Source organism: Macaca mulatta, chromosome 9 (assembly GCF_049350105.2).
Source record: "Macaca mulatta isolate MMU2019108-1 chromosome 9, T2T-MMU8v2.0, whole genome shotgun sequence".
NCBI lineage: Eukaryota > Metazoa > Chordata > Mammalia > Primates > Cercopithecidae > Macaca > Macaca mulatta.
Window position 1 is genome coordinate 139,489,925 of NC_133414.1, and position 15,988 is coordinate 139,505,912.

General features: G+C 49.0%; 1 protein-coding gene across 2 annotated transcripts in view; it reads left to right on the plus strand.

Moving 5' to 3' along the window:
* Positions 1-15,086, plus strand: part of DOCK1 (dedicator of cytokinesis 1) — a 549,533-nt gene extending 534,447 nt beyond the window's left edge. For both annotated transcript variants that reach the window (XM_077945604.1, XM_077945605.1), the window contains exons 49-52: positions 2,096-2,294; positions 6,749-6,902; positions 9,984-10,135; positions 13,915-15,086. In XM_077945604.1, coding sequence (XP_077801730.1) covers positions 2,096-2,294; positions 6,749-6,902; positions 9,984-10,135; positions 13,915-14,010 — 601 coding nt within the window. In that variant the 3' untranslated portion in view covers positions 14,011-15,086. The remainder of the gene's footprint in view (positions 1-2,095; positions 2,295-6,748; positions 6,903-9,983; positions 10,136-13,914) is intronic.
* Positions 15,087-15,988: the final 902 nt, after the last annotated feature.

Here is a 15,988-nt window from a genome sequence, read left to right on the forward strand (position 1 = left end):
GTGCCCTATCGCATTGTTTAATTCGTGTCTCGATTCTCCATATTCCCTGCATATTGGTAATTGAATCTAGCGATTTGATCAGATTCAGATTTGATTTAGGGATGACTTCATAGGTACTTGTATGTTCTTCCATTCAGAGGCACATCATATCCTGTTATCTGTCTTATGGAGACGTTAACAGCTATTGATGAAGTGCTTAGATTTAATACCATTACTGTTTACATAGTGTATATTCCTGCAGCACATCCTACTGCACAGCCACATTAGATGGGAGAAGCAAAGAGTAGGTGGTGCTTCTTGCTCTGGGCAGTCTGCATCTTCAGCGGATTTCAGCGCAGTTTTGCAAATGATCCTTCCCTTCCTGGTTCAGTTGACTCCCCACTATGGGACACACAACCTGGAAATCAACAGTGAGCACATCAGTGGGGAGTAAGATTGTTGCAATGGCCGTCCAGTGAGCACATCAATGGGGAGCAAGATTGTTGCAGTGGCCTTCCAGTGAGCACATCAATGGGGAGCAAGATTGTTGCAATGGCTGTCTTTTTTTTTTTTTTTTTTTTTTTTTTGAGACAGGATCTGACTCTGTGACTCAGGCTCTGCGATGGCACAATCTCGGTTCACTGCAATTTCTGCCTCCCAGGCTCAAGCCATCCTACCACCTCAGCCTCCTGATTAGGTGGGGCTATAGGTGCACACCCCCATGGCTGGCTAACTTTTGTATGTTTTGTAGAGACAGGATCTCGTCATGTTGGTCAGGCTGGTCTCGAACTCCTGAGCTCAAATGATCCACCCGCCTCAGCCTCCCCAAGTGCTGGGATTACAGGCATGAGCCACCGCATCCGGCCCTGCAATGGCCTTCTTAATGAGAACAGTGGCTTTCTTCCAAGTGTCCCATGCAGAAATACATGTAAGAGAAACTAGAGCTAGGATGAAAATATGACTGGCTGGCTAAATTTTCTTCTCTTGAAATCATGCTCCCCTTGAAAAAGCCAATTTCTTCTCCAGGCAGTCAAGGAAGTCAGGTTTGGAAGTTGCTGTGAGGACTCAGAGCTCCAAAGAGCAGGTTATATTTTGAAAATGTAAGATCCTAGTAACAGCCCTGCCTTCCATGTGAGTTATGCTATATGGTTTTTCAGGCCGGCCCATGCCTTCATCCGTTCAACCGCCTCTCCTGACTCCTCTTCACAGCAGGAGCTTCTAGGGATGAGACTCCAGTCTTAGAATTGGATCAGTTTCTTCCACCTCCTGATAAGACTTCTAGGACCAGAAACAGGATGGACATGCCAATCTTGTGTTGGAGTGACAAATCACAATCGTGTGTGGATGTGCGTGCACACTAACCTTTTGGTACATGCCTTAGAAACTAGCCTAAGATTCATTTACTCCATGGCGTAACCACGAATGTGTTTTTACAGCAACTGTGGGGTAGGCAGAAGGGTGGTGGTGTCTTCATACCCTTTTATAAGTGAAACAGCTGCCAGAGGTTGTGAGGACATCAAGAGTCACCCACAAGTGGCAGAGCTAGAATGCAGGTCTTCTGTCTCCAGCTCAGTTGCCAGCTGGAAACCTCAGGGCATCTCCAAGCACCTGTGAGCTGGCCCTGGCTTGCTTCTGACCGAGCCATGCAAAGTGCTTTCACCTGGAAACAACCGTCTATCTGTAATCATAGAGCCTTGGTCAGGATTAAGGTAGCAGATGTTTCTTTGCATTGATGTCCATTTTTCCCCATTAAAAAATACACAGAATATTTCTATATAAATCTCTAAAAGACAAGGGTTCCCCTTTTGAAATATACCCTAAATACCATCCTCCCATCGTAAATGAACAATTCCTTAATGTCATCATCAAATATCCGGTCAGACTTCACATTTGCCCTATCGTGCTAAGTGTTCTATCTTTTTCACAGTTGTCCGTGTTGGGATTGAAACACAGTCCTTGCATCTGGTGACTGTGTATCTGAAGTCGCCCTTGGCCTCCCTTTTAAATCATTGCTTTCCTTGTAAATGTCTTCGATGGATTGTGAGTGACTTTACACGTGTCTGTGGGGTGGAAAGCAATTGCTCTCCTATTAAGACATCATTGACCTTTCCTTTAGGTTTGCTCTGGAGCCTCTCCTGCCAAAGAAAATGCACTCCAGGTCCCAGGACAAGCTGGACAAGGATGACCTGGAGAAGGAGAAGAAGGACAAGAAGAAGGAAAAAAGGAACAGCAAACATCAAGAGATATTTGAGAAAGAATTTAAACCCACCGACATTTCCGTGCAGCAGTCGGAGGCTGTGATCCTTTCGGAAACGGTAACCTGACAGGGTATCTTCCCTCGCTCTGTGGTAGCTTCAGGGACCTACCTTTGCCCCACCTGTAGCCAACAGGGCTGACAGTGGGCTCTGACTGCACTTGTTATAAATTAGCAACTCAAAAACCTGGGGTCCTCCTTCCCTAACCTGGAATGTCCCAAGGCAATAGGACAGCCGAGCCGCAGAGCTGGGCTTAGCATTCGTGCAGCTTCCGCAGGGCCTGGGGCAGGGCCGCTCTGCTGCTAGGCTCTGCCGCGCTGGCTCTGTTGGACTTGTTTCCTACACATGTCCTAACATCCCAGAAGATGAGCAGGAGTCCTTTTGTTGTCAGGAAACAGTCCTGCGTGTCAGATACTGCCTTCTCCTCGCCCCTTGTTGACTGGAACTCTAAGCTAGTTATAGCCCAAGTGTGAAAATCAGCGGAACTAGAATCCAAAGACCTCTTCCCACCAGGCCCCAGCAGCTGCACCTGCTCCTGGGGTACCTGCTCTGTCTCATCTGCTCCACCTTTCCGTCTCCTGGCCGTCTTTCACAAGGACTTACAGGGACTTCACGTGGCCCGTGTTGCTGAACTGACCTTAAAAACAGGTCCTAGTGAGTCTCGTTCGTTCCACAGTTGTGAGCGTGTGAGGGTGGTGAAACCGAGGAGCCGGCTCTCATCCTGGGGCTGGGCCTGAGAGCTGATCCTCCCAGAAGTACACCACATTGGGAGTCTGTGTTCATCTGTTTTGTGTTACTGTCAAGGAATAACTGAGCCTGCATCATTTATGAAGAAAAGAGGTTGATCTGGCTCATGGTTCTGCAGACTGTATGAGCATGGCACTAGCATCTGCTTGGCTTCTGGTGAGGCCTCAGGAGGCTTTTATTCTTGGCTGAAGGCAGGGGAGGGGAGCAGACATGTCACATGGTGAGAAAGAGAGTATGGGCAGGGGGTCGTGTTCCAGGCTTTTTTAAATAACTAGGTCTCACGTGAACTGATAGAATGAGAACCCACTCATTACCCCTATTACTGCAAGGACAGCACCAAGCCCTTCATGAGAGGTCAGCTCCCATGACCCAGACACCTCCCACTGGCCGCACCCCCAACATTTCAACATGAGATTTGGAGGAGACAAGCTGTATCAGAGTGTGAGTGCAAAGATGAGGCACAGCCCACTTCCATAGCGAACTTGATTCTGAAAGTGCTAGCTGTAGTTGGAAACAAAAATAAAGAAGGGGTTCTCGTGGGCTGTCAGTTTCAAAGGCGAAGTCAGGATTGGAGCTGCCCTCCCGGGAAATGGATGGGTGTTTGCTTGTCTCAGTCCTGGGCAGCCAGCGGGCTATGATTAGAGGGTTAGACGTACTGCACTGCTTGTTTATAACTTAAAACCCAGAAAGTTGGTTTTATCTATACTTCATGCCACTCAGAAAGCAGTCACATGCTACCTGGCTATCTAGAGGTGGAAGGCAAACCCCCCAGCCATGACTTGACGTCCAGCAGGCCAGCGCTGCTCTGTGGCCTGTGGCTGCAGTGGGGCTGGAGAATTCCCGTGAGGGTGGCCGAGATGTCAGGCCTCGGGGGGCACTGGCTGGAGGCTGGCCCGAAGCACCCAGACGCTCAGCCTCCAGCAGATTGAGGGGGTCCTGACCACACAGCGTGCTCTGTCTGCTATTCTCGGAAGTTGGGATGCCCACCACCCCAGAGGTTGGCTGAAGTCTCCTTCTCTCAAGCCCCAGGTAGATTTCTCAAGTCTCAAAACATCGTAGCTGGGTAGTGGAATGAACAGAAGCATTTTTGAATATTACTTAGTGCCAGACACTATGCAAGTCTTTCATACATTTTAATTTAAGCTCCGTTTTAAGATGCTAAATTGGAGGCCTCAGAGAAGTTGTGCCAAGTGGCAGGATTGATCACAGCTGACTTGTGTGAAAAGTCCAAAGACACAAGCACACACGTGACAGGCACAGAGCCAGCACAGTGCATTTTCTGTCCCTGCCTGTGGTGGCCCAAGCATCCTTCTAGGATCCTTGCAAACAGCAGGGCTAGGGGCAGCACCACAAGGGCTGCTTCCCCACGGTTGTCCGTAGCACCCTCAGCAAATCCGCAGGAACTCAGCAGGGTCAGAGCACAGAACATTGGTGGCACTTCTCAGCATCTGGCCCAGTGTCAGCTTGAGCCTTCCAGCACCAGGAGGCAGGGCATCTGAACCTCCCACTGGGGACAGGCTTCCTATTCTTGGTCCAGCCCAGCAACCTGTCTGTCTACACAGAGGCCACCTCCTCCAGGGGACGGGTGCCGGCAAGGTCTGTGAGGACAGTCAGACACCTGAAGTTTCCCAGCAGGCGACTGCGTGCCTGTGACCAGCCATGCTGCAGGGGAGGTGGGGAGGAGGTTCACAGGAGCAGAAGTAGCAACCCATTCCCTGGGGACAACACCAGCCACCCTCCCCACCCCCCACCCCCGCTTACCCCTACTGTAGTGTCCTCCTTGCCCTTCCCCCATGCTGGCCTCCCCTGCACCCCAGCTTCTGCCAAGGTTTTCCCTCCTCACCCCTGGGGCTGGGTTTGGTTTCCTACTTGATTTGCATCATCAACAATTTCCTGACCTTTAGCTGAGCCTCTCCAGCCAGAGCCTCCAGGCTGCAATTTGCATCACAGCAGGCCAGCCTCCTCACGCTCTCTGAATCAGAATGTGCCCGCCCTGGGATGCAGGGAAGCCAGGAGAAGCACCTTAGCAGATCCCAAATCTCTCTTGCCAGCACATTCGCCTTCAGAGGGCCCAGCACTTCACCCAGCCTTTCCCGACTTCCCACGGCAGTTCTGCTGCCTGGAACAAGGCCATTTCTTCAGAGGAGGTGCAGCTCCTGGGCACTTGGCTCCCCTGACAGCACAGTATAGTTCTGGAAATAGACCTGTTGGCCTGGCTCTGTCACTCATTTGCCAGAGGGCCTGAATCTTCCTCCCAAGCCTGGTTCCCATTTCCTCCTTCCAGCCTCAGTAACCCCCAGACTGGCCCTGGCTCGGCTGACTCCTCCTGGGGCAGACATTGAAGCCTACCTGCTCTGTTGCTCACCCAAACCAGCACAGCCCATCCGCCAGGCCCCCAGACCTAGCACCAAGCCGGAGCTGCCCACTCACCTGCCTGCCCTTCCTTGGGGGAGAACCTTGACCCCTCCTTTTTGGCTGGGTTAATAAGTTTTCTAATTACTCCTGCCTCAGAGTATTCTGTCACTGCTCCTGTTCCCCAAAGCCTGATGAGCAACCTGTAAGAAATACATACATACAACTTACTGATGGAACAAACAGGGAAAGGGCTTCGGTGGGGGAAAGTCAAGTGCCTCCAAAAGCCAGAGATGAGCAGGAAAAAATGCATTGAAAAGGAGAGAAAAAGAATCCCTGCCCGGTAATGACCTAGGATGTGAGAAGCAGCAAAGGAAAGGAATAGCAAAAATCCTTCAGCCAGTTCCTAGACTTTCAGGTACACACCAAAGAGACCAAAGCATGCTGAGCACACCTGGGAATAATTCTGCCACGGAACACGTGTCCATGTCCAAACTTCCCTTTTTCATAAGGTCACATGTCCTATTGGATTAGGACCTGTTACTGGGAAGTGTGCAGGTCCTTGATTCTTAGTCTTAGAGGACAGAATTCAGCCAAGAGACCAATTAGTAAAGTAGGGAAATTAGTAAAGTAGGTAAAGCAGGCTTATTAAGGAAATAAAAGTAGCATAGACTCCAGGAGAGGAGCAGGCTGACCCTGTGGAGAGCAGCCCCTGGGAGTTCTGTGTTGTGGTTTTTATACTGGACTGATTTAAGCTCCCACCTCTGTCTTAAGCCTCTCCCTTTGTCTTCGTGTATTTTCCCAGCTGTCTTAAGTCTCCACCTTTTCCCTGCCTAGTTCCCGCCCAGGTTTGTGGGACTTTCCCTTGCTGCTAGTTGATGTGCACACTCGGGCTCAGTGATCAATAGGAATCCTACCTAATGGCAGCATTGCTCATTACCACCACCCCAAGAAGGTCGTATTGCGGTCAAATCTGTACATACTGTGCGAGTGTGTCTCTTAGGAATTAACCCCTTGCCCTGTTTCCCTCCTGATCAGCATGTAGCCAGCTACATTGTAACAGGTTAGCTGCAGAGGGAGCAATTACTGGGTGTCTTATGGGGTGTTTCAGGGCGCTCCCTCCTGCCTAGGTATTCCCCTCCCCTCTGCTCACACCTAGCATGTGTGTTTCGTGGGGGTCTCTGGGGCATGAGATTTTCCAGAGTTTCCTCCCCCGTCTACCTTTCCTGTTCATGTCTTACAATCTGCCCACTAACAGGCCACACCTCAGCTTGATCATTTGCAAAGACCCTATTTCCAGTTAAGGTCATATTCTAAGGTAATGGGGGTCAGGACTTCAACATAGGAATTTAGGTGAAAATGCAGCTCGGCCCATAACAGACCCTAACTGTGCTCTTTCTCTCCTTTCAATGTAGATAAGTCCACTGCGGCCCCAGAGACCGAAGAGCCAGGTGATCAACGTCATTGGAAGCGAAAGGCGCTTCTCAGTGTCCCCCTCATCACCGTCCTGCCAGCAAACACCTCCTCCGGTTACACCAAGGGCCAAGCTCAGCTTCAGCATGCAGTCAAGTAAGTAGAACAGTCCCCACATAAGTATCGTGCTATAGCTCTGTGACTTCCCCTGGCTGAAGGCTCTGAGGTTAGAAGCGCTTCCTGCCTCCCTTTGCAGCAGAGGGTGAGAGTTCAGATAAACACCTGGCTTCCTGGGAGTGTCCCTTGGAACAGGCTGTAGAGTCTGGACTTCCGCAAATCAGGCCAAAACTCAGAGCCCAGGTCTCCAGCACTGGAGGGGCAGAAAGTGCAGGGTTTGTCCCAAGGTCCATGTGGAGGGGACCTGTGAGGCACATGGAACTGCCCCACTTCCTATCCCAGGACACAGAGCTGCAGGAGGCCGTGGGCCTGCTTGTGTCTAGGACTGTGCACTGGAGAAGCACCTCCAGGCAGTTGGCAACAGCTAAGGGGCACAGCTTATTTTTCTAGTTTTGACCAATGTTTAAATTACCCTAGAAGTTGCCACAAAACTAGTGGCTCCAAACAGCAGAAATCTGTTCTCTGAAGGTTTTGGAGGCCAGAACTCTGAAATCAAGGAGGTACCAAGTTGGTTCCCTCTGGTGGCTCCAAGGGAGAGCCTGTCCCAGGCTTCCCTCCAGCTTCTGGTGGCTCCCAGCAGTCCCTAGCCCTCCTTGGCTGTGGCCACATCACTCCCCTCTCTGCCCCTGTCTTCACGTGGCCTCCTTCTCTGTGTCCTCTCCTCTTAGAAGGACGGCAGTCATTGGATACAGGGTCCACTGCAAATCCAGGATGATCTCACCTTGAGATCCTTCGCTGATGACATCTGCAAAGACCCTAAATCCAAATAAGACACATTCTGAGGTTCTGGGTGGCCCTAAGAGGTCTGCATTTTGGAAAGACTCTACTCAACTTACTCTAAGTGGTAGACAGCTTTTCACCACTGGATTCAGAGCCAGCAGAGAGGAGAAATCTTGGCAGGGAGAAGGTGCTGGGGGTGAGGATGGCAGCAGAACTGGGGAGCCCACTCTGCTTCCTTCCTGTGGCACAGAGATGGGTCCCAGGCAGGAGAGCTCCATGCCCTGTGGCGAGGGTTGTGCAAGGCAGTGAGTGATTGTCCTCTGCTCCTGATTTTCCTCTTGCTGAAAGGGGAGCAGTCATGATTTTGGAGACTGTCAGTGGGTGGGGAGGCTGGCTCCAGGAGCGGATGCGTGAGTTTAATTGAGTAGGCGGAGAGCTTTCTGGGCACTGGATATGTCTTTGGAGGGTGCATCTTCACATCCTTACACTATTACTACATGATCTTTCTAAAAATGTGTTTAAAATCTATTTTAATACTGCAAACAGGCACCATCACTGCTGCTGCAGAAAACAATTTAGTGGTTCCTCCAAAGTTCAATGTAGAGTAAACATAATATGAACCGGCAGTCCTGCTCCTAGGCCTGTACTCCAAAGAATTGAAGGCAGGGACTCAAACAGATACTTAATATTCGTAGCAGTATTTTTCACAAGAGCCAGTAAGCAAACACAGGCCAAATGTCCATCAACTGATGGCCAGATTAACAAAATGTACATCCAAAGAAATGTCCGTGCAATAGAATATTACCCAGCCGTAGAAAGGAGTGAAGGTCTGACACGTGCTGCAGCACGGACGAACCTCAGAACCATGATGCCAAGTGAAATAGATCAGCCGCAAAGGGACAAATATTGTATGACTCCACCTAAATGAAAGATCTAAGGCAAGTTCATAGAGACAGGAAGGCGTGGCTCAGGCCTGTAATCGCAGCACTTTGGGAGTCCAAGGCGGGTGGATCAGCTAAGGTCAGGAGTTCCAGACCAGCCAGTCAACATGGTAAAACCCCGTCTCTACTGAAAATACAAAAATTAGCTGGGTGTGTTGGTGTGTACCTATATTCCCAGCTAATCAGGAGGCTGCGGCAGGAGAATCACTTGAACCTGGGAGGTGAAGGTTGCAGTGATCTGAGATCGCACCACTGCACTCCAGCCTGGGCAACACAGCGAGACTCCATCTCAAAAAAAAAGAAAAAAAAAAAGAGAGTAGAGTAGAGGATACTAGGAGCTGGAGGAAAGTTACTGTTTAATGATTACAGAATTCCATTTGGGGTGATGGAAATGTTTCAGAAATACATCATGGTGATGGTTGTCCACCATGGCCGATGTGATTAATGCCACCAAATTGTCCCCTAAAAGATGGCTAAAATGGCAAATTTTATATCATATATATCTTACCACAATAATAGCAAACAAATAGGCAGCAATCATGAAGACAGTCACCCACCGAAGGCTTATTTCCCTCAGCCCCATGGCAGAGCTGCCCTCTAAGCTGACACTGTGCCCTTCCTAGGATGCATCTTCCTAAAAAAGGATTTTTCATGAGACGGATCCTAGTGGAAAACTCCAAAAGAGACTCATCAGTAAAAATGTCAATTTTTCTCTCCTTAATATAAAAGAAAACAAATTATTTTTAAGAGTCTCAACAAGGGTTGAGAAAATATCCTGTCTTAATGATTATTCCTCCGTTTGAAAACGACTATTTTTTCCAGTTTACTTTAAAAATCAATTGTACTTCCCCTTGGCTTATTTAAAGCCACAGCCACAGTGACTGCTACAGCTAATAACTTCATTTCATGCGACTGTGGATTTTTCTGTGGAAAGAGATTGGACGCTGGGTGGCTGGTCACCGTGTTAGACTTTGCTTAGCAAATCTCTCCAGGTGATAACTGCAGGGGTGACTGTAGAGGCCTGGCTGGGCTTTGAAAGCAGTAGCAGCAGCAGCGGAGACAGTCCTGTGGCACCCAGCTGTTTAACTTCCACCAAGGCAGGGGGCCCGAGGGAGGGGGCCCGAGGCAGGACAGAAGAGGCCGTGGTGAACGTCACCCTTTCTACAGTGGCTGTATGCCTTGCTTCATGCTCCGGTTTTAGTTGTCATGTGATACTTGCTATTCTCTTTCTAGAACATTGCCACTGGGAGAGGGTCCCACCCTTTGTGTTCGCCCCCTCCCTGCCCTCATCTGCTCTGTTGACAAGCGTGCCTGCCTGTCTGGGAGGGAACAGGGAACCCTGAGCAGTCAGGCTCCATGGGGAAGTCGGGCCGATTTTAAATAAATCCCGGTTTTCCAGGCTTGGAGCTGAATGGCATGACGGGGGCGGACGTGGCCGACGTCCCACCCCCTCTGCCTCTCAAAGGCAGCGTGGCAGATTACGGGAATTTGATGGAAAACCAGGACTTGCTGGGCTCGCCAACACCTCCACCTCCACCTCCACACCAGAGGGTAAGTCGGCAATCTGAAACATCGGCTTTCATTACTTCCCCTCCACAAAGTAGGACGAGTCCCTCATTCCAGATATTAGCAGGTTTACTTTGGACTAGTGAGCACGTGAGGAAAACCATGTATGATGGGCCGGGTTTGATTTTGCAAAAGGTATCAAAGCAGTAAGGACTCTGGTGAGTAAGACCTGTGGCTCTGTGTCATTATCAATAACTGCATCAAAAAGCACATTTTGATATCATGCCTCAGAAAGAGGAAGAGGAAGAGGATAGACATTCCAAGATTGTCATCGGTTATCACCACGGAGATCATTCCACTGGAAATGCAATTCTAATGAAATTTTGATTTTTGAGAAGTAGCTTTTCTATCAAGAGGTCTGACTTTTTAAAGAGGTTGGCCAGTATCGCCCTGTATGGCAGGCACCTGTTCTACACCTGCTTGGCCCTGGAGAAGCTCATCTCCAAACATTCTCATCTCCAAACGTTCCTCCAGGCAGCCTCACCTGGTGCTGGGAGCTCCTGGGTGTTGACAGGCACTCACCTTACAGAGACTGCAGAGGACAGCCAGGTTTGGCTCCTGGGCACAGTCACCGTCACTGTGCCCCCACCCCTGAGTGCCCTCCCCAGTGCTAGTTCGGGGGTGCTAGCCTGGCTTCCTCTGGCAGCACTGACCTTTGTAAGCCTAAGCAACCCGCTGGAACCCTTCTTTGGTGTGAGTCCCTGAAGCTGGTACCTCCCAGCAACCGTTTTAGTCATTCTTCCCACCCGACGTGCCTGTTGCCGAACAGCCCCTGGGCCTGCCTGCCCGTGCAATGTTAGTCGGAGTCATAAAAAGCCATTGAAACAAGCATCTCAGTTACCAGTTGACGGTTCTAGAAACATTCTTTTCAGATCTACCCCGTTCCTCTCCTGGTTCTCAAGGATGCTGTCGGGCATCACTCAGCCCTACGGGTCCCAGCCCCATCCTCTCGTGTGGGGCCCAGGCGTGTGCGGAGGGCAGCATGAGTGGGATGGAGGCAGGCCAGTGACTGACTCAGCTGCGGCGGGAACTTCTGCTTCCAGGCTCAGCCCTCCCCGGGCCATGTTATTCACAGCCTTTGACAATTAAATTAGTGTGGTCTGAAGAGTAAAATATCCCTCTTCATATCTGGACTGCTGGCCATATTTTTTTGCTATCCAGCCTCAGTAATTATATGGCTGCAAAACTCCTGTAGAACGTTGAAAACAGGAGACTGTTGGGTGGCTCTGTTTTTTCCATCATGGTGAGACATGGGTTTGTTTTTTTTTTTCTTTAATAAACACTATAAATCCCACATGCTGTTTCTTTTCCTTTTTTTTATGGAGACTTGTTCCCGGCGTGTTCCACAAGATCATTACATCCCTTATGAGAGGAGTGGAAGAGAGAGGGTGTTTGTGTACATCATATGTATTTCATCATTCCCTTTGGATCAGAAAACTAACAAGCAGTCATCTTTAATATCAAAGAGGCAGATTGCGCTTCCGAGACCCAAGTGCCATTTAAACAGGCTCCCTCTCCCTAGAGACGCCTTGATGAGGAACCGGTCCTGGAGGAGGCACCAGGTTCCCCTGTGAAGAGCGCTTTCTGGCAGGCTGGGATGGCTTGTTGCACCACAGAAATGGAAGCCTGACCTTTCCCGGGCATTTCTAACTACTGTGAGAGCAAAACGAGGTTCGGGGGGTCTAGCAAGAATACTGGGTTGCTTGGAGTATTGTTTCCCTAACAGCTACGTTAATTGGTCACGTTTTTGTCTCTTTATTTTACTGGAAAGGCGGGAATGTTCCCCCTAGTCTCCCTACACTAGTAAACTGAAAATTCTAAACTTAAGAATTACAGCCACTTCCTCGTCTTGTTACACATCAACTCTGGGGTAACATTTTATTGTCTCAATTTCTTGGATACACCATTGTGGGTTACCGCTGCTACATATGGTTGATTAAGTAAGGGATAACATGGATTAGCTCTGTCTCAATTTATAAAGGGAGTGTGAATTCAATTAGATTGATGACCCAAGTGTCTTCCGTCTTTGTTTCTTGTTAATTTACTTGCAGCCTGAGCGCATGCTCAGGTGACATGCTGCTGGTTAGTATGTCATCATTAGGCGGAAGCGGCTGCATTTCCTGGGGTGCCTCCCTTTGCACAGGCCCTGAAAGCCGTTCTGGGATAATGATCATCCGTCTGCCATGATGGGGGTCTGATCAATATCCTCCTGTCACTCTCATTGATCAGCCTCAGGCTTGTGGGCAACTCTGTCTCTAGTTGTTGCCACTAAGCTGTCATTTCTTTCCAAACAGCTCTTCCCGTCAGTAATCTGAGCTATCATTTTGCTTGTTGGTGGTAAGCTTTTGACATGCCCATATTTGGCACAGAGGTCATCTGCAGTGCTGTGTTGGTATCAGGCTGTGTTAGTCTGGTCCTTACCTGCTCCTCATTGGCCTATCAGTATGGCTTTCACATGTAAACAAGCAGTTTCATCAGACCTCAAAAGAGATGGCTCTTTTAACGGTTCTAACCAGCCTTAAAAAGACTTCATTGTTGTTTGACCTTCCTTAATATAAGGTCATATACTCATAGGATGTCTTTAACGGTTTTACTTTCCCACGTGTATTCTCCTCTCTGTGTTAGGCACTCGGTCATTTTTGTATTTACTTGTCTGTGAATCAGGAGGAAATCTGGGCGATGAGTGAGAGACTCGACTACGTCACTGTCTATCCTTGAAAACCTCTTTTCTCACATTCAGCTAAATGCAAACCCACACTGAGAGGCTGTTAAAAATCCACCCTTACCCTTAAGTTAGATGATAGTGTTCTGTGCGTTCAGTCTGCTTCCTCTGCCTGTGGCATGCTCGCACCTACCCTGGTCTGTTCACTTCTTCATTCATTTCTTTGTTTACTCACCTGTTCATTTCTTCATTTATCCACTGACTCATGTATTCGCTCATTCATGTATTCACTCATTCATCCATTTTCCTATTTGATCGACCCATATTTCCAGAGCGTCTCCTGCACATCAGGTGTGTGTGATGGGCATGACGGTCCTAAAAGCAATAGGGTGCAGCTGCCCTCAGTCGTAACACTCCAGCCAGGCCCATCAGCAGGGGGTTTGCTATTATCTTCACATTGGAAATTAATGTTCTTTTTTGTGAATCTCAAGTGACCTATGCCCATGAGCTGAAGCCAGCCAACCAGCCACCTGTTTCTGTGAATAGTTTTCTTGGAACACAGCCACACCCCTTTCTGTACACACCGTCAATGCCCGCTTTTCGGCCACACCAGCGGTGTTCAGTGGCTGCAACAGAGACCGTGTGGCCTGCCGAAAAGCTGGAAATATTTACTATCTAGCCCTTTCCAGGAAAAGCTTGCTAACCTTTGCCCGAAGCTCAGAAAGCAAAAGAAGTTCTCTCATCTCACCCCTGGAGAGTGCCTCTAAGGACTTGTTTATCCCTTAGACAGTAGATGGATAACTTGGTCAATAGCATCTAAATTTAAAAAGGCCACGCAAAGGGCAATGGTACCTCTCAGGGACCGAGCAGACGGTAGGAGAGTGCTCAGAGGCGTCAGAAAGGCCCAGGCCCAGGCCCATAGCAGCCCAGTCTTGAGCCTAGCAGACCTGGCAGCCCCGAGTCAGACAGTATGGAGCCCAACTCACGTGGAGAGGATGGTTCCGGCTGAGAGGCTGTGCCAGGTCAGACCCCACCTGGAGACGGCTTCTTTTCCGTCAGGACATCAGTAATGTAACGTCTTCCCCATCCTCATGTTTTCTAGCATCTGCCACCTCCACTGCCCAGCAAAACTCCGCCTCCTCCCCCTCCAAAGACAACTCGCAAGCAGACATCGGTGGACTCCGGGATCGTGCAGTGACGTCGCAAGGCTGTCTGGAAAGAGTGCGCTGCCCCTCCCCCGTCTCCATGTCCTCTCCTTCCGTGTCCCCTGAGTCTGCTGTTTACCTCATTGGGCCTGCGACGTTAACATTTCGTGCAATTGCTTTTCCGTCAGAGGAGTTCAGTTCTCACCATGGAGTGAGTGGCCTTTAGTGTCATGGAGCAAGGTGGGTCAGGGAGGTGGGTATGGGCCCGGGATGTGCCATTGTGGTTATCAGAGTTGGGGGCCTCTGAGAGAATCTGAGTCTTGCCCAAACATTCTCTCTTTTTGTGCCAAATGACTTGCATTTGCAAAGAGCTCAGTTGCCCTGAGCTCAGCCAAGTAGGAGAGGCTAGGCCTTCACTCTTGGGAAGCGGTGTAGTGACGATGTACAGGAATCCTCCTCACTGCCATGGGATGTTTTATCCAGCCCCTCCTTGTTCCGGCTGGTGGTGTGACTTCGTTGGTTGAGGTGTGTCTCCCGCCTGCATCAGACAATGAAGTTCAGCCCCTCCAGGGAAGCTCCTGATTTCCCCTGGCATAATTTAAAATAGGATATTTCTCAGCTACTGAACAGTTACTAATTTATGGGGTGGAAACAGCATTAAAAATACTGAATCAAATGGAAAAACAAGTGCATAGAGGAAGGTAAATTTTCGTTCTTTTCTGAAAAAGAATGTGTGTACCACAAGAGCTGGTTTTAATTGGGGGAACGGTTTTTGTCCTCATTCTGTACAGAAATTTGTATATATGACGGTTCTTAGAACTTGTTTTAATTTTTGTGGTCCTTCTGTTTATTATAATAGGCATCCACAAATGATTCTCCATATGTGTTCTTAATTTTTAACTGCCGCAAGTGTTAAACAAACACACACACACACACATTAAATTTTTTTTTCAGAACTCCAAAGTCCTGAAAATTTTGGTGGACAATGATTTTTTAAAAACTAACTTTGTATAACCTAATATTTGTATTCTCTCATCTATATTTTTTTATTCACTATAATCATGATACTCTTCTAATAGACTCAAAAGTTAATCATTGACAATGAAAAATAAAATGTTATTTTAAAACACTCATGGTGTCTGACATATTATGTTTGTATCCTTGATTGTAAAATACAGACGCTGCTGTTTCTATTCTGCTTTGTTAAAGTGCTTGGTGACACACATTAGTATATGTACCTCTTCCTCAAACGTTGTTTTTAATATGTCTGATCTGGAGCCCGGATGGGAAGTGTCCATGTCCCGTGCATGGCTGTATGTCCTGATAGACAGGAGCTGAGCCGAGCCCCAGCTGAGTGCTTCCCCATCACCAAACCCACAGGGCTCTCGGGCTGCAGATCACGTGGGTCTCTTTTCAGCTGCTAATTTAAGAGAGGGCTTTGGTTAGTGGGTGTGTGATTTAGCTGTAGAGGCCTGGACATGGAGAGCTTTCTCCAGGGCCTACCTGGCTGGATCTGGGGTGGCAGGAAACAAGGAAGGCAGAAGGTCCTCTTCTCAACGGACAGGGCTCTCACCTCTGCTCCTGCCAGACATGTGGAAGCCATAAGGGCTGGAAGCCATAAGGATGTGCCCCTCTGCCCGTCTAACCTGGCCTAGGAGGAGGCCGCTGTGGAGCCCAGGAAGCTGGGAGGCTCTTCTCCCACTCAGGTACTGTCCCCAGCGTATTCATGCTTGTAAATATCCGTTCCGCCCCCGAGAAACCGTAGGATTTTTCTCTTGAATGTGGGATTTTTCTCTTCACGAATCTGTACTGTTTCAACTGTGGCACCAAGATAAATACTCATCTTCTGTCGAGTGTGTGAGAAACCGAATATTATCCACAACCCTAGAAATTGTCAAATGGGCACACCCATGTAGGTGACCACGGAGAGCCCAGCCTGGGGACAGATTGTTTTTGGGCAGTCCATGTCCCACATTGTATAAGCGGCCACCAGAAACGGAAAGAATAGGCCGGGCACGGTGGCTCACACCT